General features: G+C 35.1%; 2 protein-coding genes across 2 annotated transcripts; one reads left to right on the top strand and one right to left on the bottom strand.

Annotated features, from left to right (window-relative positions):
- Positions 1 to 12,533: 12,533 nt before the first annotated feature.
- LOC134244454 (uncharacterized) lies at positions 12,534 to 16,404 on the bottom strand. The gene is made up of 4 exons (XM_062726715.1): positions 16,313 to 16,404; positions 16,042 to 16,141; positions 14,640 to 14,708; positions 12,534 to 14,353 (listed from the first exon to the last, which is right to left on the bottom strand). The coding sequence occupies exons 1-4, from the start codon at positions 16,402 to 16,404 to the stop codon at positions 12,569 to 12,571; spliced, it is 2,046 nt and encodes a 681-aa protein (XP_062582699.1). The 3' UTR covers positions 12,534 to 12,568.
- A 584-nt stretch (positions 16,405 to 16,988) lies between these two features.
- LOC134244471 (leucine-rich repeat-containing protein 47-like) lies at positions 16,989 to 21,318 on the top strand. The gene is made up of 6 exons (XM_062726741.1): positions 16,989 to 17,994; positions 18,093 to 18,209; positions 18,371 to 18,489; positions 19,140 to 19,242; positions 20,245 to 20,371; positions 21,123 to 21,318. The coding sequence occupies exons 1-6, from the start codon at positions 17,014 to 17,016 to the stop codon at positions 21,269 to 21,271; spliced, it is 1,596 nt and encodes a 531-aa protein (XP_062582725.1). The 5' UTR covers positions 16,989 to 17,013; the 3' UTR covers positions 21,272 to 21,318.
- Positions 21,319 to 23,202: the final 1,884 nt, after the last annotated feature.

The raw sequence follows: 23,202 nt of genomic DNA, 5'->3' as shown, positions 1-23,202 counted from the left end.
TGGGTAAATGTTGAAATGTAAGAGGAGTCTGAGGAAGAAAATATTGTACAAGACTGTTGTAAACACAAAGTAACATCTATAAATTATTTTACATATTGCAGTAGGCCTAATTGCTTTAAGTATACTCGAAAAAAGTATAGCTGTCATGACAACAAAGATAGCTTTCTGGATATTTTCTACGCAAACATAATATAGCTCTGGAAAAGTTGGGTAGGTGCATATTTCATGTGATTGTCAAGATATAAAGAAGACCTTGTGGTCAAATTTGATAGCTTACGTTTGATAAGGATTTATATTAAACATAACAATAACTGTTTTATTGAAATAATGTTAACAGTCCATTCAGTTGGCTGATTAGTCGAAAAATGACCATCAGATGCTTGAAAAACGCGTGTTACCGATGTTTAAGGAAGGGTGGATAATGCAAAAACATGATAATCTTTAAACATATCAAGAATAAGTCTCATATTGGTTGAAGTAGTTCTATTATTAGTAAGAAAACGTCTATAAAGGACATTTTTTGTCTAAATGTGCAGACAAAAACTTCGAATGATCCAAACAAATATAGCTAGTGATCCAAATCAAGTAGATTTTCGAATAGCACTTTGTATACAGTGATTTTTATGTGGGTTTCCCCCAAACCCCCATTAATTATTCCTAAAATTAAAAAAAAAAAAAAAAAAACATTTAGATCTTAAAGGCAAACATGCCTGTAAATGAAGAAATTGCCATTCACATATTACATTATTTTTCCACTATACATGAAGTTAGGGATATATTATATTCACATACCTGCAGCTTACTTTGTTTTGACATCCCAAGCTTGGCCACCATTTACTGTAGCATGTTTAGTGCCAGTTGGTATATCATTTATAAATCCACACTCAGGATATTGGCATTTAACAAGTAAAATTTGGGCTAAACCAGTTTTTTTTTCACCCACACAGTTTAAGAGATGTAATGGCTGACTGCAAAGATATCATGCTTTAAGTCCATCAGCCAGGGTCTCCAATTCTACCACTCTTCTTCCAATACTCCATTCTCTATCGTCTAAATTATCCGTGGTAACATCTTGTCTAGCAACATGATGTACAACGTGTTCAACGCAACTTTCTAACCTTTAAACATTATAATCGTGGTCAACTATATGTACGGCCGTAATAGGAACCAATTTCGATGGAAAACGAGATTTTCTGCCTTTATCTAAGGCGATTACTTAACGTTTAATAAACGAAGAACGATCTCTAATAAAAGAGTCAACACGGTCGGAAAATATTATTACAATTTTGTGACGTAATGCGGGTATGGAAATTCCTTATCTAAGGCGATTACTTAACGTTTAATAAACGAAGAACGATCTCTAATAAAAGAGTCAACACGGTCGGAAAATATTATTACAATTTTGTGACGTAATGCGGGTATGGAAATTCCTTAAATGAGTATAACTCCCTTGGTTTTCAACCAAACAGCATGGGATTTACAACATAGATAGACATAAAGGACTCCTACAGGATGGTATGGTCACCATTCACATGCATGCATGTGCGTGCACGTGCGCTTTGCTCTGATTGGCTGACACAAAAATCTCAATATCTTTTCTGTTTTTTTACAAAATGCTTTGAAATTTAAAACATAAGCATACTTTAAGATGTCCTACAACATGATATATAATAATTGTCATGAAAATACGCGCATGCACGTGCGCTGCAATCTGATTGGCTTAAACTTTAAATGGCTATAACTCCCTTGTTTTTCAACCAAACAGGATGGGATTAAGAACATAGACAGACATAATGGACTCCTACAAGAAGGTATGGTCATAATGCACGTGCGTGCACGTGCAAATGAGTAAAATAGTGTAGACAAGATGATATCGTCATTACGCTCATGCAATCACATGCGCACGCCTGCATTGCTTAAATTCTAAATACTTGGTATACTTTTGGGAAAACGTTGTTTACGCTTTAAATGCATAGATTTTGCCTTCTTTAATGAAACTTACAGGGAATATGGCACGAAAAGGGAGTTAGGGAGCGTTTGGGGAACATCTGTAACGGTTCCCGTTACAATTAGCACTAGTTATGTTCCCCAAACGAAGTTGGGGAACATATTGTTTTTACTCTGTTTCTTATTATTATTAAGGTCTTCCGTCTTCAGCGGAAGACCTTCTTGTTATTCTTAGGCTTCTTTTCCACTATTTTTATTATTATTATTATTATTGTTTTTTTTTCTTACCGATTTTGTGTGCACGATTTCTCGGAAACGGCTCGTTCGATTTTGATGAAACTTTCAGGACTGATAGAACATCAAACAAACCTGACATAAAATTTTTTGTTTTGATGACGTCACTTCCGGTTTTGAGATTTCACCGATTTAGTGATTTTCAGGGGGTCTCATTGTCCATCATTTTTCTCGAAAATGCCTTAAGACAGAAACATGAGATTTTCAGCGATGATAGAGCAATGTGTGCTCTTTTGTCAAACACCACTCTTTTTCTCCGGAAGTGCCGCACGTCGGCGCTCGCTATGGCTCGAAAAAAGTTCTATCAGGGACTTAGAAATTTTTGACACCTTTTCTGCAATATCTTTTTACATGTTAACATTTTGTAAAGACATATAGAACAAAACTTGTTGAAAATGTCACAATCTTTCGAAAGATATCAATCATAAGGGGCTGGCCCCTATAATAAAGGGCCAAAAAGGGCAAAAAGTTGTAAACTGTAAACTGTTCGTCCGATGTAGGTAAAACCTTTTTACGGTCAGTAGACATGTTATGTAGATTTGCGGAATCAAGGTCATTTTGCGCGCACGTGCTTGCAAGAGCGCACACGTGCAACACGTGAAATGACCAATATAATAGATAGAGCCGCAACTTTTCTTTTTTTTGATGAAATGCTTTGAAACTCATAATGTGAGGATATATTAGTAGTACAGACATGGTGACATGGTCAAAATTGCAAGATCTCACGCGCATGCACGTGCGCTTCGCTCTGATTGGCTGACACTAAAGTCTCAATATCTTTTTTGTTTTTTGACGAAATCCTTTGAAATTTCAAACATAGCCATGCATTATGATATCCTACAACGTGATACATAGCAATTATCATGAAAACACGTGCATGCACGTGCTCTGCAATCTGATTGGCTTAAAATTTAAATAGCTATAACTCCCTTGGTTTTCAACCAAACAGGATGGGGTTTGGAACAGAGATAGATATAATAGACTCCTACAAGAAGGTATGGTCACCATGCACATTCATACATATGCGTGTACGTGCGCTGCAATCTGATTGGTTGAAACTTTAAACAGCTGTAACTCCCTTGGTTTTCAACCAAACGGGGTGGGATTTAGAACAAAGATAGATGTAATGGACTTCTATAAAAAGGGATGGTCACATGCCCGTGTATGCACGTGTGTGCACGTGAAATGAGCAAAATCAAAAATACACTTGAATGAGCATATTTTTAAAAAATATTTTTGGATTAACTACTTTCAGATTTAGTATATTTAAATATATAGATCATGTAGACATTAAGCACATGCATTCACATGCACACGAACGCAATGCCAAAATTTGAATGAACTTGGTACACTTCTGGGTAAACGTTGTTAAAGTCTCAAAAACAAAGAGTTTGTCTTATTTGATAAAGCTTACAGGAAATATGGCGCCAAAAGGGAGTTGGGGAGCGTTTGGGGAACATCTGTAACGGTCCCCGTTACAATTAGCACTAGTTATTATTATTATTATTCTTTTTTTTCTTCTTTGTTCTCCGGTACTTTTTTTGTCCGCGAGTGTTCTCAGAAACTGTTCACCCAACTAAGTTAAAACCTTTTTAGGGTTAATAGGTGTCAAGTGTAGGTGTGCACAACGAAGGTCATTTTGCGCGCATACGCATGCACGTGCGTGCGCGTGAAATGAGTGAAATGACTGATATACTTATTATAGCCATAACTTTTACATTTTTTATTGAAATGCTTTGAAACTCATTCTATAAGGATATATTAATAGTCTAGATAATATGACATGGTCAAATTAGCACGAACTCACGTGCATGCACGTGCGCTTCCCTCTGATTGGCTGAAACAAAGATTTCAATATCTCTTTTGTTTTTTGACGAAATGCTTTGAAATTTTAAACATAGTCATGCATTAGGATATACTACAATATAATATATAGCAGGTATCATGAAAACACGCGCATGCACGTGCGCTGCAATCTGATTGGCTTAAACTTTAAATGGGTATAACTCCTTTGATTTTCAACCAAACAGGATGGGATTTAGAACATAGATAGACATAGTGGATTCCTACAAAAAGGTAAGGTCATCATGCACATGCATGCACGTGCATGCACATGAGATGGATAAAATCAAAAATACACTTGATGAAGCGTATTTTTTAATACTTTTGGATTAAATGCTTTATTATTTTATTATATTAATGTATATAGATAGTGTAGACAAGAGAATATGGTCATTACGCACATGCATTTACATGTGCACGCGTGCAAATGCTAAAATTTGAATATACTCGGTATACTTCAGGGAAACGTTGTTAAAGTGTAAAATGCATAGAGTTTGTCGTGCTTAATGAAGCTTAAAGGGAGTATGGCACCAAAAGGGAGTTGGGGAGCGTTTGGGGAACATCTGTAACGGTTCCCGTTACAATTAGCCCTAGTTATTATTAAGGTCTTCCGTCTCCAACGGAAGACCTTCTTGTTATTCTTCGGTTTCTTTTTCCCTATTATTATTATTATTATTATTATTTTTCTTACCGATTTTGTGCACGCGATTTCTCGTAAACTACTGGACCGATTCTCATGAAACTTTCACATCTGATAGGTACTGATCTGAACCTTATTGGAAATTTTTTTCGTCGATGACGTCACTTCCGGTCGTGAGATATGGACAATTTGCTGATTTTAAAATGCAATTTTGTCTTGATTACTTAGCGAAAACTGCTTAAGATATGAAGCTAAGATTAATTGGAGATGATAGTTCATGATTTATAGCGTTGCAGAATCGCCTTTTCGTGCGTCGTCAATACTTCCGGTCGAAACCGGAAGCGAATTTAAAAAACGCAATTTTTCAACTTTTCTTTTTTAATATTTTTGTATTATAATTGAATAAAGACCCCTTTTCTGAATCCAAATATGTAATTTGTTTGAAAATCGACTGTGCCAATCTCGAGATATTTGCATTTGAAAATGCGAAGCGGCGATCCCGATGGCCGAATGGTTAGCGCGTTGGATTGTCACGCGGGCGACCCGGGTTCGATCCCGCTTGTGACCAAAAAATTTTATCACTTTTTCTGCTCGATTTTTTCGATTTTTATTAATTTTAGACTATTTGCAAAAACATATTTTCAACTTTTAAGTATATCTTACGTAATAAGGGGTCACAAGGGGCCAGAATGCTAAATCTTTGACACTTCATATCTTGAAAAGAGGGAATATTTTGATAAGCAATATTGAACAAAAGTTGGTCAGAATAATGATCTAAACAATATGCATTCTTTGAATTTTTGTAAAATGGCCCCATTAAGTACTTGTAGGGGTGGCCCCTAAATATTTATATTAAGTGTATCTTCTAAACGAAAAGAAATCTCTGAATAGTTGTAGAACAAAAAGTCTTTGAAATCACAAGACCTTTCGTTTGATATCAAGAAAAAGGGGCTGACTCCTCAAATTAGGGGCTCAGAGGGGCCAGAAGTCTTTCATCTTTAACTCTTTAATGATCAATATTTTGTGACACATTACAGAAGCAAAGTTGTTCATATTAACGATTTGCAACAATATATTACAATATTTTAGTCATATGTTACGTAATTAGGGGTCAGGAGGGGCCAGAATGCTAAATATTTAACGCTTCATATCTTGAAAAGGGGGAAAATTTTGATAAGCAATATTGAACAAAAGATGGTCAGAATAATGATCTAAACAATATGCATACTTTGAATTTCTGTAAAATGGCCCCATTAGGGACTTGTAGGGGTGGCCCCTAAATATTAATATTAAGTATATCTTCTAAACAAAAAGAAATCTCTGAATAGTTGTAGAACAAAAAGTCTTTTAAATCACAAGACCTTTCGTTTGATATCAAGAAAAAGGGGCTGACTCCTCCAATTAGGGGCTCAGAGGGGCCAGAAGTCTTTTATCTTTAACTCTTTAATGATCAATATTTTGTGATACATTACAGAAGTAAAGTTGCTCATATTAATGATTTGCAACAATATATTACAATATTTTGGTCATATGTTACGTAATTAGGGGTCACAAGGGGCCAGAATGCTAATTCTTTGACGCTTCATATCTCGAAAAGGGGGAAAAATTTGATAAGCAATATTGAACAAAAGATGGTCAGAACTGTGGTCTAAACAATATGCAAACTATGAATTTTTGTAAAATGGACCCATTAAGGACTTGTAGGGGTGGCCCCTAAATATTTTTATAAAGCACATCTCCTAAACGAAAAGAAATCTCTGAATAGTTGTAGAACAAAAAGTCTTTGAAATCACAAGACCTTTCGTTTGATATCAAGAAAATGGGCCTGACCCCTCAAATTAGGGGCTCAGAGGGGCCAAAAGTCTTTTATCTATAACTCTCCAATGATCAATATTTTGTGACACATTACAGAAGCAAAGTTGTTCATATTAACGATTTGCAACAATATATTACAATATTTTAGTCATATGTTACGTAACTAGGGGTCACGAGGGGCCAGAATACTAATTCTTTGACGCTTCATATCTCGAAAAGGGGGAAAATTTTGATAAGCAATATTGAACAAAAGATGGTCAGAATAATGATCTAAACAATATGCATACTTTGAATTTCTGTAAAATGGCCCCATTAGGGACTTGTAGGGGTGGCCCCTAAATATTAATATTAAGTATATCTTCTAAACAAAAAGAAATCTCTGAATAGTTGTAGAACAAAAAGTCTTTTAAATCACAAGACCTTTCGTTTGATATCAAGAAAAAGGGGCTGACTCCTCCAATTAGGGGCTCAGAGGGGCCAGAAGTCTTTTATCTTTAACTCTTTAATGATCAATATTTTGTGATACATTACAGAAGTAAAGTTGCTCATATTAATGATTTGCAACAATATATTACAATATTTTGGTCATATGTTACGTAATTAGGGGTCACAAGGGGCCAGAATGCTAATTCTTTGACGCTTCATATCTCGAAAAGGGGGAAAAATTTGATAAGCAATATTGAACAAAAGATGGTCAGAATTATGGTCTAAACAATATGCAAACTATGAATTTTTGTAAAATGGACCCATTAAGGACTTGTAGGGGTGGCCCCTAAATATTTTTATAAAGCACATCTCCTAAACGAAAAGAAATCTCTGAATAGTTGTAGAACAAAAAGTCTTTGAAATCACAAGACCTTTCGTTTGATATCAAGAAAATTTGCCTGACCCCTCAAATTAGGGGCTCAGAGGGGCCAAAAGTCTTTTATCTATAACTCTCTAATGATCAATATTCTGTTAAACATTACTGAAGCAAAAGTATTTATCTTTAAGGATTGGCAACAATATATGATAAAATTTTGATATGTTATGTAATTATGGGGTCAGAAGGGGCCAGAATGTAAAATCTTTAATGCTTTATATCTCAAAAAGCGGAAATATTTTGATAAGCAATATTGAAAAAAAGATGGCAAGAATAATGTTCTAAGCAATATGTATACTTTGAATTTGTGTAAAACGGCCCCATTGAGGACTTGTAGGAGTGACCCTTAAAAATATTTTTATTTAACATATCTCCACAACAAATAGAAGATTCTGAATAAGTCCTGAACAAAAAATCTTCAAAATCACAAGACCTTTCATTTGATCTGAAGAAAAAGGGGCTGACTTCTTAAATTAGGGGCTTAGAGGGGTCAAAAGTATTTCATCTTCAACTCTTTCATGATCGATGTTTTTTTTTTATAAGTATCCATTATGAGAAGCAAAGATATTCATCTTAATGATTTGCAACAATACATTATAAAGTTTTGATCATAAGTTACGTAATAAGTGGCTGCAAAATGCTACATCTTTCATGCTTTATATCTCGAAAAGAGGGGGTATTTTTATAAGCCATACTGAACAAATGATGTTCAGAATATTGTGATAAAAATCAGAAACTTAAAAAGAAATAAAGGAAGACTTTATGTCATTCTCTTTTCACGAATATCTCAGTCAAAATCACATCTCATCTTATCGAGAAATTCAACGGAAGACCTACTCGTTGCTCGCAACGAGATCTCATCTAGTTATTATTATTTTTCTTCTTCCTGGGAAAATCTTTTCCGCGAATGATCTTGTAAACTACACATCTGACTAAGGTGAAACCTTTTTAGGGTCAGTAGGCATGTTATGTAGATTTGCGGAACAAAGGTCATTTTGCGCGCACGTGCTTGCAAGAGCGTACACGTGCAACGCGTGAAATGACCAATATAATGAATATTGCCGTAACTTTTTTAATTTTAGATAAAATGTTTTGAAACTCATAATATAAGGATATATTAGTAGCATAGACAAGATGACATGGTCAAAATTGCAAGATCTCACGCGCATGCACGTGCGCTTCGCTCTGATTGGCTGAAACTAAAGTCTCGATATCTTTCTTGTTTTTTGATAAAATCATTTGAAATTTTGAATATAGTCATACATTAGGGAGATCTAAAGCCTGGTATAAAGGAATTGTCATGAAAGAATGTGCATGCACGTGTGCTTGCAAGAGCGCTCACGTGCAACACTAGAAATGTCCAATATAATTGATATAAACGTAACTATTTAATTTTTTTATGAAATGTTTTGAAAGTTATAATATAAGGATATATCAGAAGCATAGACTAAATGACATGGCAAAAATAGTAAGATCTCACGCGCATGCACGTGCGCTTCGCCCTGATTGGCTGAAACTAAAGTCTCAGTATCTTTCTTGTTTTTCGACGAAATCCTTTGAAATTTTGAACATGGTTATACATTATAAAGATCTACAGCATGGTATATAAGAATTATCATGAAAAGCATGCGCATGCACGTGTGCTGCAATCTGATTGGCTGATATTTTAATTGTCTATAACTTTCTTAGTTTTCAACGAAACGGGATAAAATTTAGAATATGAATAGGTATCATGGATTCCTACGTAATGGTACTATCAAAATTGAATGCACGAACATTCTTTCATGCAAGTGCGCGCGCGAAATACGCAAAAGGGCCAATATTTTTAAAAGACATTAAAATGTATATTGTAAAGATTTTTTTATTTATTCTCACGATATATAGATATGCTTATTGTTTAGACAACATGCTATGATCATCTTGCATGTACATGCACGTGCGTGCGCGTACAATGCGTTAAATGACATATAGTTGATATCATTATACCTTTTATAATTCTTTGATGAAATCCTTCGATACTGATCATATTTTGTAAAATGTCTTACAGGAATTAGGCACAAAAAGGGATTTGGGGAGCGTTTGGGGAACATCTGTAACGGTCCCCGTTACAATTAGCACTAGTTTATACACTGAATTGACGAGGGATTTTCCACTTCATGACAAGGGGCATACGGCGGGTGTGACCGGTCGGCAGGTTTTGCTCACTCCTCCATGGTACCTGATCCCACCTCTGATGTTTAGCATGTCTGTGTTTGCTCTGCTCCTGTTTTGTATTGTTTTATGAACTTTTGATCTTGAATACTGTTCATATCTCCATATGTTCCATGTATATGGAATTGATTTATAATTTTATATACGCGTGTTCATGCAGTGAAGTTAATTAAATATACTGACTATTGAAAGAAGAGGAGCTAACAAGGCGTTCAGAATACCCATAGCTTCAGATATATAAAAATCATATTCAATTTTTGAAAAGAATTTAGAGTAAATTTTTCATTATTGAAATTAAGATAAACAAAACCTTTCTGAGAAAAATTTTCTCGAAAAAAAAAATTATTCCAGACCTGTTATTGTACATGGTATTCGTGGGGTTCGAACCCCCTAGCAATAAAACATTGAGTATCACCACAGGCACTTGAGGGCTGGACCCCCCTTTTTTCACATCATACTGAAAATGTCCATTGAAAGATTGGTTGGACCCCCCACTTCTTACCAGAGTATAGTGATATCAAGGAAATGTAGCATTGTATTATTATGCCAAAAAAAAAAATTGGCCACCCCCCCCCCCCCCCAAACATCGAAATTAGAATTTCTTCAAAATCCCTCCCTTCTTTTTTGCTTGTCAACTTTTTCAGGTAAGTAAATTTTTTCTTGCCCCCCTTTAAAAAAGGTCGCACGTAGCATCGTTTTTACCCCCCCCCCCCCTCGGCCCCCCTGTTGCTACGCGCCTGCTGAAGCAGAGGTTTTACCACAAAAATCAATAAGATGATTAATGACACATTTTATGTTTGTTTAACTTTGATTTTGTTGAGTAAGTCTTTCAACAGATTTCACAGGGAAACCGCGCATATTTTCAACGTCTACATGAAAAATACATCTGAAAAAAAAATGAGAAACTTAATTCTAATTACACTTTATAATATTTATCTAATTTCTTAAACAACAGATCTATGTTAAGCTGAACATAAAAGACAGTTCCAATTTTAATTTATATACCAGGATCTTAGCAATTACAGAGGCGTAGTCACAAACTTAAAAGTGGGGCGGGGGGCTCAACTCCAGAAATTCTTTGACAAGCAAAAAAAAAAAAAACCAGATTGAAAGTTCCCCAAACTCGAAAATCCTATTTCATGGGGGTGGGGGTGGGGGAGAAAACAACAAGATTGAAAGTTCCCCAAACTCGAAAATCCTATTTCGTGGGGGTGGGGGTGGGTGGGGGGTTAGTGGCCAACTTTTTCAAAGGCACGTTACTTTCAATTCCAATTTTTTCCCCCCACAATTTTTCGATATCACTATACTATGGTCAAAAAGTGGAGGGGGGGGGGGGGGCAACTATCCCTTCAATGAACATTTCCTATAGTAAAGGTAATGTTGGGGAAAAAAGTGGGGGGGGGGGGCGGTCTTTACGATTTAATTACTATATTACACTACAGTACTATATTATACAACTATTACTTATAGAGAAATGCTTACTCATTTGTTGAACATAAGAAAAATGCCATTAAATGAGGTTTAATATTATTTCAAAATAGCTGTGATTTTGTTCTTCATTAAAAAGTGGGGGGGGGGGGGGGGGGGGCACAGACATACTCTTGCCCCCCCCCCCCCCGATCTGGAAGTGGGGGGGGCTAGTGCCCCCGCTGCCCCCCCCCCCCCTGTGACTACGCCTATGAATTAAAACAGAGCAATACGATTGATATACATTGACTAAAAATTATTCCTTCCCCCAGCCTCCACTAAAATCTTCACCCCCGAGTGCCACACACTTAAATTGAAGTCTGTCACCTTTATTTGAGATGGAATTCTCCGAAACATTAGAGTGTCTGGAGCAAAATCATATCTAGAAGCCCCTCACATAAATCAAATGAAGCTGAGTGATATATAAGGCACCAATTTTCACAAAGAAACGGTCAAATTTGCGTTCCCGCATGCTCTTGCCAGATATTGCGGAAGTGTTCATGTATTTCTAGGACGAATCCCGAGCTGGGAAACGAGTAACAGTAAGCTGGGATATCACTGTGTTCCGCCGTAAGTGAATTGAGGATTATTTTCATCTCAATCACTGTAGAAAAGCTAATCAGGTCAACGAGCATTGAAAATTCCGCTTCGAATTCCTCACCCCGGGTGGCACCATTCCGCGCCCCCATATGTGGGGTTAGGCACGGTGATCACTAATGATTTGTTTGTAGAACTATTAACGATTTAGTCTACACCACTTGAGGATGATTTCATACAAATGTGATTTTACTGTATATGATATGATTTTCAAGATTTTCCTTTGTAAAAATTTCGATCGTCGGTAGTGGTCGCACCCTAAACCAAGAGGTCTAGCTTGATATGACAAATCATGATTTGCTGTTAAGAAGATTTTCAACATTCCCCCTATGCATTCTTAGTTACCCTACCCTACTCCGAGGTCATGATTTAAACAAACTTGAATCTACACAATCCAAATTTCATTTATTTTTGCCCGAGTTTCTTGAAATGTTTTTTTTACCTATCTCCATTTCTTAATTACTTCCATTGGAAGAGGGTATAACTTTTTCTATTGGAGATTTATATTTTCATATTTTCCAACATAAAGGTTGATGAACTTGTGATCTGCAAATAAAGGTGACACCATCAACAGATGAGGTAAGAATTGAACAGACCATATTAACGGATAGCTTAACAGGCAATACACACTATAATATTAATCTGACAAACTTCTGTGCAAAATTGTGTAAGTATAAAAGCACACCACAATTTTTTAAAATATAAACGTGTTTATTGAATCTTCAACGAAAGGCAAAATCTTTTATTGGAGAGCAAGGATTTGATCTCATGCATATAATTCATTTTAATTACACTGTACATGTATAAAAATTCATGTACTGATATTTAATCAGTTTGCGACGCTTTGGTCTTGGCAAATTTGTTGAATCTTAAAATTGTGAATTCCAAATATCTTATTTACAACGAAGTTTCTTCTTCTTATTTGAGCATATATTAGGATGCTTAGGAGGTTTGCGACAAGCTGCACAATTTCTTATTCTCCATGTAGCAAAGTAACTTCCACATTCGACACATTTTGGAACTTTCTTAAACAGATCTATATTTGGATCAGTTTGAGAAGAGCTCTCACCTGCTGCACTTGAGTGATCTTCAAAATCATCAGCTAATGTTGGAAGTCTTTGTTCTCGCTTCAATACGTCAGTTTCATCTTCGGAATCATCCGATTTTTCATATAGCACTAAGTATTCATCATCAGGATCGATATCCTCTGTAAAATTTCGCCGCCAAGATTCTTTCATGTTGGAATTGACACCGAAAGAGGAGGATTCAGAGTATTTCGATCCACTCTCAGAGGATGTTGATGATAGCTGTAACTCATCTCCATAATTAGTATCCTTGTTTTCTATTCCATATCCTTTTGACTCGAAAAAATCTTCATGAATCGAGGGTCTGTATACATTCACATTTGTCTTGGGTGTTGAGGATGAACGTGTGTTAGCGTCAACTTCAAGAGAAGACAGCCAAATAGCTTCCAGCTCTGGATCAGTTTCACTTCCACTGCCTCCTGACGCCTGAACCATTTCATCCTCAGATAGATCGGATGTATATCCAAAATCAGATTCACTTCTCATTCCATGAAAACTTTGAGGTCCATATTCTTTCTCCTCCATGTGTAAAGCTGACAGTTTGTTCTGTGTAGTATTTTGAGAAGACAGATGGTGACTCGTTTCCTCTAATTTTTGCAGTACGCTGAAAGTTTCGGGTCGTATGGCTCCTTCCTCCCCGCTCTCCGTTAAGGTATCCCTGTGTTCTTTGACAGATACGACATCCAAACAATGCAAATAATTTTGACTCCATTCAGGCCTATCATTTCGATTAAGACTATCCTCATCTGCATTAGTCTTCGTTGGAATCCATAGGACCTCGTCATCGGACTCCGTGGTTTCTTCGGCGAAATCTGAAGCATACTCCACATCATCAACATTATCCTCGAAATTTTCATCTAGGTCTCGTCTCGAGACATTGGCGTTTTGCTCTAATGCAACTGATGGATTCAATACTTCATCTTTTATTTCTTCCACGATTGTGTTTGCAGTCTGAATCCACTCAGTTGGATTATGTTTTTCTTGGATGAAGTTTAAATCTTTCTCTGATGATTCTTCTAAATCATGCTTAGTGATGATGTTGCTAACTAATGCAGCTGAAGTTTCTCTCTCCGATTCTAACCATAAAGATTCAACTTCCGAATCAGTATCAGTGTTGCAAGCATCTGAGGCGTACCCTGCCGTGTCATCAGACGAAGAGGAGAGATCTTTAATCACTTTCTCCTCTACATTACCAATGCCTACAGATTCAATTTCATTCGAGAAAATTGTTCCCTCTGTAACACTTGTTCTTTCGGTTGCATTCTTCTCCACACTGTCAATGCCTTCAGGTTCAATTTCATTGAAGAAAATCCTTCCCTCTGAAACGCTTTCGATTGCATTCTTTTCCACACTGCCAATGTCTACAGATTCAATTTCATTGAAGAAAAATGTACCCTCTGAAACACTTGACTTTTCGATCGCATTCTTTTCCACATTGCCAATGTCTACAGATGCAACTTCTTTGAAGAAAATTATTCCCTCTGAAACACTGGCCCTGACATTTTCAGCGGCACCAATGACATCAATTGGCGATGCAACGGATATATCACTTGTATTGGATAATAAATTTTGTACACTCTGAATCATTGTGTCCTGCAATAAATAAATTGATACTTTAAGTAAGTTACAAAGACAATTCTTAAATTTCTGTTAAGAGCGATGGTAACACTTTAGATATCAAGGAAATAAATGAATTTGTAACTAACTATAGAAATTGCAGAGAATGAAAAATGAAAGTTTTAGCCAAATAGTGCTCCATAATTAATGTGAAGTTTCATGTCGTTATATACATGTATAACTATTCCCTTTAACATTTTATAGAGTTACAAAAATTCAGCATACACGCATAATATCCTTAAATGTTTTGATAAAAACTTACCTTCACAACACTCTTCTTTCTGTAGAAAAGTACAACAATTATCTGCAGGAGAATCCACCCGACAACAACCTGAAACAAAGCCACGATTTAGAAAATTCATGTTAAATAGTATATGGTATAAAGTTCTACCACAGAAATGGTAAAAAATTATATTTTTGTAAGTTTTCTGTATAAAATTTCTTTCTTTCAATATATAAATTCTCGGCAATAAGTATAAGAATAGGTGAAATACGGTTTCGGTGACATGTGCACTGAAAAAAAGATATAAGCTTTAAGAAATCTCTCTACACTGACACCATAAAGAGTCCTGACTCATTGGTATTTTTCAGCAGTTAATGTGATATGCCCTTAAATCGCAATACTATAAAAATAGAAAATAATTTTATTGTACAAGTATAGATAGTTTTCGATAGGCCAGAATTTAGCAAGATTTATTTCCCGTTGGCCACCATATTGGGGGTCCAAATGCTTTCATTGTTCAACCAATTTTAAATTTTTATATAAATAATTTGCTATTTTGCATTTATTTAGAAATTATTATTTTTCTGAGGTATATAACTTTTTAAAAGCCTCCTTTATTAAAAAATTAATAAAGATTTTCCAACAAAGATTTCTGCTATATTCTCATAAACTTGGTTAGACAAAGGGAGGAAAAATCACCAAGTCGACCTCCAATATCAGGCGATCGAAAACTATATCTATATTACTAAATTTGTAATCAATTCAAGCATTCTTAAAATTTTAAAAGTCCGAAATAAGTTGAATGAAATAATTATAAAAGTGATTGCTATTCACTTATTATATTGTTGTGTTTCAATATTTTTATGCGCCCGGATCGATAGATCCAGGGCGTATATTGTTTTTGTCCTGTCTGTCTGTCTGTTTGTTTGTCCCGAACTTTAACCTTCACCATAACTTTTGAACCATGAAAGATAGAGACTTCATATTTGGTTTGCATACTCCACTAATTAAGCTCTTTCAAATGACACCAAGGTCAATGACCTTGTCTGTGGCCTATATGCTTAAAATAGCTTTTTTCTGCAAACTTTAACCTTCGCCATAACTTTTGAACCATGAGAGATAGAGGCTTCGTATTTGGTATGCAAACTCCACTTACCAGGTTCTTCCAAATGACACCAAGGTCAATGACCTTGTGACCTTGACTGTGACCTTAATGCTACAAATAGCTTTTTCCGATCTTTGTTGCCGTCGGGCGCATAGTGTTTCACAAACACATCTTGTTCATTGGGGTAAATGACACGTACCATATAGTTAAAATTAATTAAATAAGCTCAATATTAACACTTTTATATGAAAAAAATTTCAATGTCCAAAAAAATTTTGCACTGGTGTAGAAAATGTCATTAAATTATCATATCGGAATAAAATACAGAAACCATACCAGTATGACCTCATAGGACGTTGGACAGACAGGTTCGGGGACTTTTTGCAAACCGAGAGTTTGAAGAATTGTCTCCAGGAACGATGGATCGGGTTCACGACTAAAATGGAAAATCAACTATTAGTTTTAAAACATTAATATCCCTTACATAAGATCTAAGAAATAAAACATTTAGACATTGTACGTTTTGAAAAGATCTATTATTATTTTCAAATTTGTTTTACGAAATTCTTCATTCTTAAAATTAAACTTTAGACAAGCAGATGTTTACCAGGAGATGTAATCCGCAAGTTTATAAGTGGTAACACTGGCCAAAAGAGCATCCACTCCACCGAAACAAAAAATCTTCCTTCCAATTGACATTTTTCTATGTTCACTAGGGTTGAAATCTTTTCACCCGAAATTAACAGTTTTTACATTTGTGACGTCACGTAATTGTTCATGAGTTGAAGTCTTAAACGTCATAATTGATTTACTCTTTTCTGAAAATTATGTTGCATATCATGTTACTGTAACGATCTAAAATTTTTAAAACTGGTATCGAAGATTATTTTTTTTTTAGCTTAACATATCTTTCATTAATTAATTTATTTATTTATTCATTCATTACCTGCTTGTTTCCTGATTAAAATATATCGCAGAATTGTTCTGACATTTAAATTAAAAAGTTAGAATTGAAATATATCAGGTATTAAATTTATTAAATGTTTTTTTTTATTCAATTTAAAAAAGGGTCATTGTTATCGATTAATATTGCATTTTATTTCTTCCCTAATGACTCTTTTATTTATTAGAGATTACTAAAACGGATTTTTAAAGATTTCTTTTGAGGACAGTCAAGAAAAAAATAAATATCACAACAGTGAGTGACAGGTTTCGAAGAAGTTTAAATTGATTTCGAAGTAACTATTGAACGACTTAACTTCTTTTTCTTGACATCCGTTTCGTCGTACGACCTGATTGTGCAACAACATGGCCATGGAGGAAGTTCGGAATGCTGGGGATGCGAGAGAATTGACTTTACGTGGTCCACACATAAGCAAAGCCATAGAAGAAAATGGATTAGATGAGAAACTGTTTGAGCTTACTAATCTGAATTATCTTTGTGTATCTCAAACATGTCTAAAACATGTATCACCCAGGTTAGGAAACCTCGTAAATCTCACTAACTTGGTATTGCACCACAACCAATTGACGGCTTTACCAGAAGAAATACAATGCCTGACAAAGTTAAAGTTCCTCGATTTATCAAACAATCAAATAGAGGAATTGCCGTTATCAATAACAAAACTCGCAAATCTAGAGTCTCTGAATGTAAGTGTTAACAAGCTACTTTCATTTCCCCCAGTTAATGAAATGAAATCTCTTCACATTTTAAATATTTCTCACAACAATCTAACAGAATTACCAGAAGGAATATTTGATCCTGAGTTAGTCCATTTGCACACGATTATGGCTGGAAATAACGAAATGGAACATTTGTCACCAACTGTAACTGATTTGCCTCATTTACAAACACTGGATTTGACAAACAACAAATTGAAAGAAGTGCCAGCTGAACTTAGTGTATGTCCAAAACTCAAAACACTCAGCCTCACGGGAAACAAATTCTCAGATAGAAGATTCGGGAAGTTGGTAGAGCAATGTTTGACCAAGGCTGTCATGGAATACCTAAATAAAAATCTGAAAAAAGAAAAAGGACAAAACCCAGATAAGAAAGCAAAAGGGAAAAACACAAAACTAACAAAAAAAGACCTTAAGAAGGAAGAAGATGATGATGTGGAATTTTTGACAGATGCTTTGAATGTGTTACACTTTCCAGACAAAGGTGGTTTGGTTGTGTCTGTTACTCCCGCTGTGTTGTCTGTAAGACCATACATTGTGTGCTGTATTGTAAAAAACCTGGACTTTCAAAAGACATCCAACTCTTTCAAGCAATTCATCACCCTTCAGGTTTCTACATTTTCTTTCATAATGATCGATTTTAGTTTCTATCCTATAGATATCCACATATTTAGATGTAAACTACATGTGAATTTACATTTTTTTAGACCAAGCTTCATGACACTCTGTGCAATAAACGTCAAGCAGCCACCATTGCTACTCATGATCTGAAGAGTGTGAAAGGTCCACTCAAGTTTGATGCCCAATTTCCATCTCATCTTATGGTATGTCCAAGTATAATTATTGTATTTAATTGTTTATTAACTTATTTGATGGAACATTTCCTGATTCTAGTGATAAAAAAACTTTTTGTCAATCTATTACTGTTATAATTTCTACTTCATACCATGAAGGCATAAATAGAAAAGCTTATCGAATATTTCAGATTATCCCACTTTCCCGACAGAAGGAAGTTACAGGAGAAAAGTTAGTGGAGGATCTTCTGAAAGAAGCAGAGGCGTTACGAAAGGAGAAGAAAAGAAGCACAGTGTCTGGTATTCACAAGTATGTACTTAAAGCAATACTTGTATTAGACTTCCTATATGTATAGGTGCTTAATTCTTATTTTATAGTAAATGTACGTACAATAAATGTCATGTACATGTATGCAAATTTATGAATCTTTTTAGACACTAGAGATATATTTTCATGTAAAAACAAACCATAAAGTTTTAATTCTATATACATGTATTCCATTCTTGTTATTCCTTTAGAAATAATGATGCAAGCTTTGCATTCTTTACAAGACTGGCGTGCATCATTTTAAGAGACATAATGTTTTTAAAGAATTTGATATTTTATCATTCTTCAATGCACCATGAAAATATATAAATATAAGCATTTTATGGTAAATTAGCACAGACTTAATTACACATTGAATGTCCAAAACTTTCTATTCAGTGGTTAACTGTTGTAATTATTGATGTTTCTCATTCAAAGCCGAAATGCAATGTGTTCTTAGTGATCTTATTATAATTTTCCTTTTTAAATTTAACTTTTCAATATTTCCAAAACTGATAATGTTAAAAAGTTTGATCTTTAAAGAGAAGAATAAGGTCTTCTTTGGGAATTGCTTGGGCTTCTTGAAAAAGTTTATATGGACTTCTTTTTTCAGAGTAACAGTGACTTTATGTGCATTGATTATTGTTGTCTAGGTACCTGGACTTGCTGAAAGATAAGATCCAGTATCCCTGTTTACTGGACTCAACTGGAGCTGTCATTTCCTTCCCCCCGATAACCAACAGCAATAATACCAAGGTACTCAGGTGTAGACCAAACAAATCCTTGTACAGAGGTGAAAGGGAGAAGGAGGGGGATTTAAAAGAGAATTGATTAACAGCTGATTCAAAACAAAAATTGAGGGAAGGGAACTTGAAGGAAATTTTAAACAAAAATTTCAAAAAAAAATGTAATTAGACAGGGCTAGACAAATAGCACTGCCCGACGCCCGGGACAACCAGTTTTGGTTGGTGGGCAAGTAATTTGATAACAGATGCCTGCCCGCGGACAAGTGATTTTCCAATTAAACAAAAAAAAAATAATGTCTGATATACTCAAATATCTTTTGTGTTATCGCTTTAAAAGTATCATGAATCACAGTAAAGCACTTGTTTTCACTGCTGTTGACCACTGCATCGCTGCATATGCGTACATTGAATAGTCGGAACTCCTCTAGATTTTACCAATTAACATATTGTTAAAATATGCAGATGTCGTAAAACATGGAATTACTGATGTCGTCAAAACTATCGTATGGGAATTTAGACATTTATTGTCAAAATATTGAATTCATACTGTGAATACAGATGCTAGTGGTATTGAATTTGTTGTTGATTGTTGTTCCCTGGAAATCACACAGCCATGGTGTCGATCTCTTAATTGACACGCAGTAGTGTTCTGTTCAAAGACTCGCGCTCGTGTTGTTTGTAGGTTTATTCATGATTTTATAGATCTATGGTGGTCTTAGTGTATTGTTTAGGTGTCTCACTCAAGAAATAATTTACATGTAATATCAATACTTCAATTCAATGTAATTTAAGAAAAAGGTGGGACAAGCATATTTTTTGGTGGGACAGGTAGTTTTACGATAGTAACCTGTCCGAGGGCAAGTACTGCAAAATTGTATTTGTCTACCCCTGAATTAGAAATTGCAAATGGAAGTATGACTATTTATTCATTATGAGGTTTAAGAACAGTAGCTTAACATTTTACCTAATTATATCCTTAAAAAAATGATAATAAGGAAAAATGTTATTTTAGATATCCAAGGAAACAACTTCTATACTGGTTGAGGTCACCAGTTCTACCAATCTTGATGTTTGTAAAAAGGTTTGTGATGAACTGCTAGTCAAAATGCTAGAGATGGGCCTGGGAGAAAACTCCACAGGTAAGACGAAGATTTTATACAAATTACTTGTTATGTTTAAATTGAAAATAGTCTCTGTATTGGGTTTGGAATTTCTGTATATCCCCACATGAAAAGAAACAAAATACATAACCCTTTAGCAGAATTAATACACAATGCATGTTGCACGATTGATTTATCTGATGAAAAAAGTTTATAAGTGAAAAGAGAGATAACTGTTTTCTAAAATAAGGAATGAATCATTAGTATTTTCTAATACAAGAATCTAAAAGTTTTTTACAAGGATGGTAGCCTTTTTGTTAATACTTGACTAATGTTTTTATACAATATATTACTGATATTTCCATTTTGGAAATCTCAGTACCAGTACCATGGTTTTATACTGAATATTTCAATCAAATACATATTACAGTGAACCTTGTATATATTTTTATAATGTCACACTTCGTCAAGCAATATTGACGGTTTCTAAGCTGGAAGGTGTGACTTCATTATTCATAGTGTTTTACTTGATGAATAGTGTTTTTTTTTAACATGATCTGCAATAATGTAGCTCTCTCGATATTTTTAATCTGAATTAGATTTTAATGTTATCTGATGTTTAAAAAAAGAATTGAGAGGACTACATTATTGAAGCTAGCATCATCTATAATGTAGCCTCTACTATATTTTTAACCTTATGTTTTAATCAAAAAATATTGAGAGGTTTTCATTATTGCAGCCAACATGACAGCATATTTTTTTCATTCAAAAAATATTTTTTTTATTGTAGGAGAAGAGGCTTCTTCATCTCCAGCACAGAAGACATTGACTGTAGAGCAAGTCAAAGTGAACGATGAGGAGGGAAATCTCAGAGTTGTCTACCCTTCCAGAACCGACCTTAATCACCCGGGAATCAAGGTCAACAGAAATTATGAATAAATGGAGGGATTTATCTGAAATACAATTAAAAAACTGAATATGTGTAATTGTTTGTTATTAGTCTTTGTCAGTTAAGTAATAGAGATAGTAGAGAAGCTGTAAATGTCTTAATGAGGTTTAGAGAACTGTAAGTCACCTGACTGACAAATATAACCTAATTAATTTCGCAATGTTAGTAGATATTTTCCATAGATCTATATTTTCCATAGATCTATTTAAGAAATAACAAATTTTTTGGTTTCATGATGTGATCAATCGATTGGCTTGCATGATTATTTGCATAAATGCCGAATTCACGTGCTACTAGACCTGCTTCTGTCTTTATTTGTTCCACCACGCACGAGATAATTTTTATAACCATGCCTATCCACAGAGCCAGGAAAGATGAAACTCATGAGGAAACATCCAATTCAAATTTGTTCAAATCATGACCCCCAGGGATAGGATGGGACCACAATGGGGGATCAAAGTTAACATGCCAAACTGTTGGCATGATAGTAATCGGCATTGAGCCCTCTACCAAAATTGAGAAATTCATGGCCCAAGGGTCAGGAGTTCTAATGATTATATAGTGAAAAGGCATAAATTGTTTGAAAATCTTCTCCTCTGCTCCTGGGTATTAAACACTTAACTGTGTACATAGTTATAACGTGGAAGGCTGTCTCTTCCAAAATTACGAAATTTGTTGCGCCTGGGTCAGGGGTTCTGGTGTTATGGGAGGGGGGTTTCTAATGATTATATATATAGTGAAAATGCATGAATTCTTTGGAAATCTTCTCTTCAGCTCCTGGGTATTAAACAAATGAAGTTTGTACATAGTTATGGTGAGGAAGGGTGCTTCTTCCAAAATTTTGAAGTTCATGGCCCCTGGGTCTGGGGTTCTGGTCTTAGGGCAGGGCTCCTGATTATATAGTGAAACTGCATTACTTCTTTGAAAATCTTCTCCTTTGGTCGTTATATTATTCTGATGATCTAAGTATATTGTTATGATGAACAAAGGGCCTTCCAGAAATGTAAATGTCAAGGCCCCTGGGTCAGGGGAATGGGGTGCTCTAATGATTGTCTACTGTACTAAAGAAATTAAAATAATGCTTGGGAATATGCTCCTTGAAATTGATCAAACATTTGTGCCTTTTCCAAAGTTGTGAAATGTTTGGCCCCAGAGTCAAGGCTCCCTTGCCGATTGGGCACTACTATTTATTGCTGATTGTTACTGATTAGTGGAAGTGCATTTTTTCTTTGTTCCCCTACTCTGCTTTGTGGATATTAAGTTATCAATTTAAGGCATGCTACATGTTTAGTTATGAGCAATGCTGCATCTTTCAGAATTGTGAATGTCATGGCCTCTGGTTTAAAACACGAACCAAATTGAATTTTTGAAAAGTTGTCACATGATACTGTCTCAGGTGACCTATAAGGACCTCGGGCCTCTTGTTTAGTTCACCAGGACAAATGTCTGATCAACATTTATTATACACCTTCTGTTGCCGTTGGTGTCATGAACACAAGATTCGTTTCGGGCTGTTGTATTCCGAGTCCTTTATTGTTGTTTCATTACGGAATAGCATGGTATCCCCTGACAGTTTGCTTGATATTAAAATAAAATTAAAACCGAAAATATATTGATACATTTATAAATGTTGATCCAAACAATCCTATTGAACACGTTTCCTATCTTCTACGAATCAGCCGCATATTTGTGCATTTGTGACTTTTTTTTTCAAAATCATCATGTTCTAGTTTTTTGCACACTGGCCTTCAGAAATCTACTAAACTAATATACATATGACTATTTTATTGTACGGTTTGCTTGACAAAGTTCTTGATTGGAAGGAAAAGTCAGAGCCGAGTCTCTCATCTTTTACATCAATTTTTGGATTTCGTTATTTTTGTTCCTATAACAAAGGATATTCTTTTTGAGGCTTTATCTT

The sequence above is a fragment of the Saccostrea cucullata genome, unplaced genomic scaffold, assembly GCF_032062105.1.
Source record: "Saccostrea cucullata isolate Sc308-1 unplaced genomic scaffold, CSIRO_AGI_Scuc_v1 ctg359, whole genome shotgun sequence".
Classification (NCBI taxonomy): domain Eukaryota; kingdom Metazoa; phylum Mollusca; class Bivalvia; order Ostreida; family Ostreidae; genus Saccostrea; species Saccostrea cuccullata.
This window is presented reverse-complemented; position numbering and strand designations above follow the sequence as displayed.

Bases quoted from the DNA above. Each gene is read 5' to 3' on its own strand.
- LOC134244454 (XM_062726715.1), bottom strand. From the start codon at position 16,404: ATGTCAATTGGAAGGAAGATTTTTTGTTTCGGTGGAGTGGATGCTCTT. The intron at 16,142-16,312 runs GTAAACATCTGC...TTTCCATTTTAG, and splicing joins CTTGCGGATTACATCTCCTG to TCGTGAACCCGATCCATCGT. The intron at 14,709-16,041 runs GTATGGTTTCTG...GCTTTGTTTCAG, and splicing joins CGTCCTATGAGGTCATACTG to GTTGTTGTCGGGTGGATTCT.
- LOC134244471 (XM_062726741.1), top strand. From the start codon at position 17,014: ATGGCCATGGAGGAAGTTCGGAATGCTGGGGATGCGAGAGAATTGACT. The intron at 17,995-18,092 runs GTTTCTACATTT...ACATTTTTTTAG, and splicing joins AGCAATTCATCACCCTTCAG to ACCAAGCTTCATGACACTCT. The intron at 20,372-21,122 runs GTAAGACGAAGA...TTTTTATTGTAG, and splicing joins CCTGGGAGAAAACTCCACAG to GAGAAGAGGCTTCTTCATCT.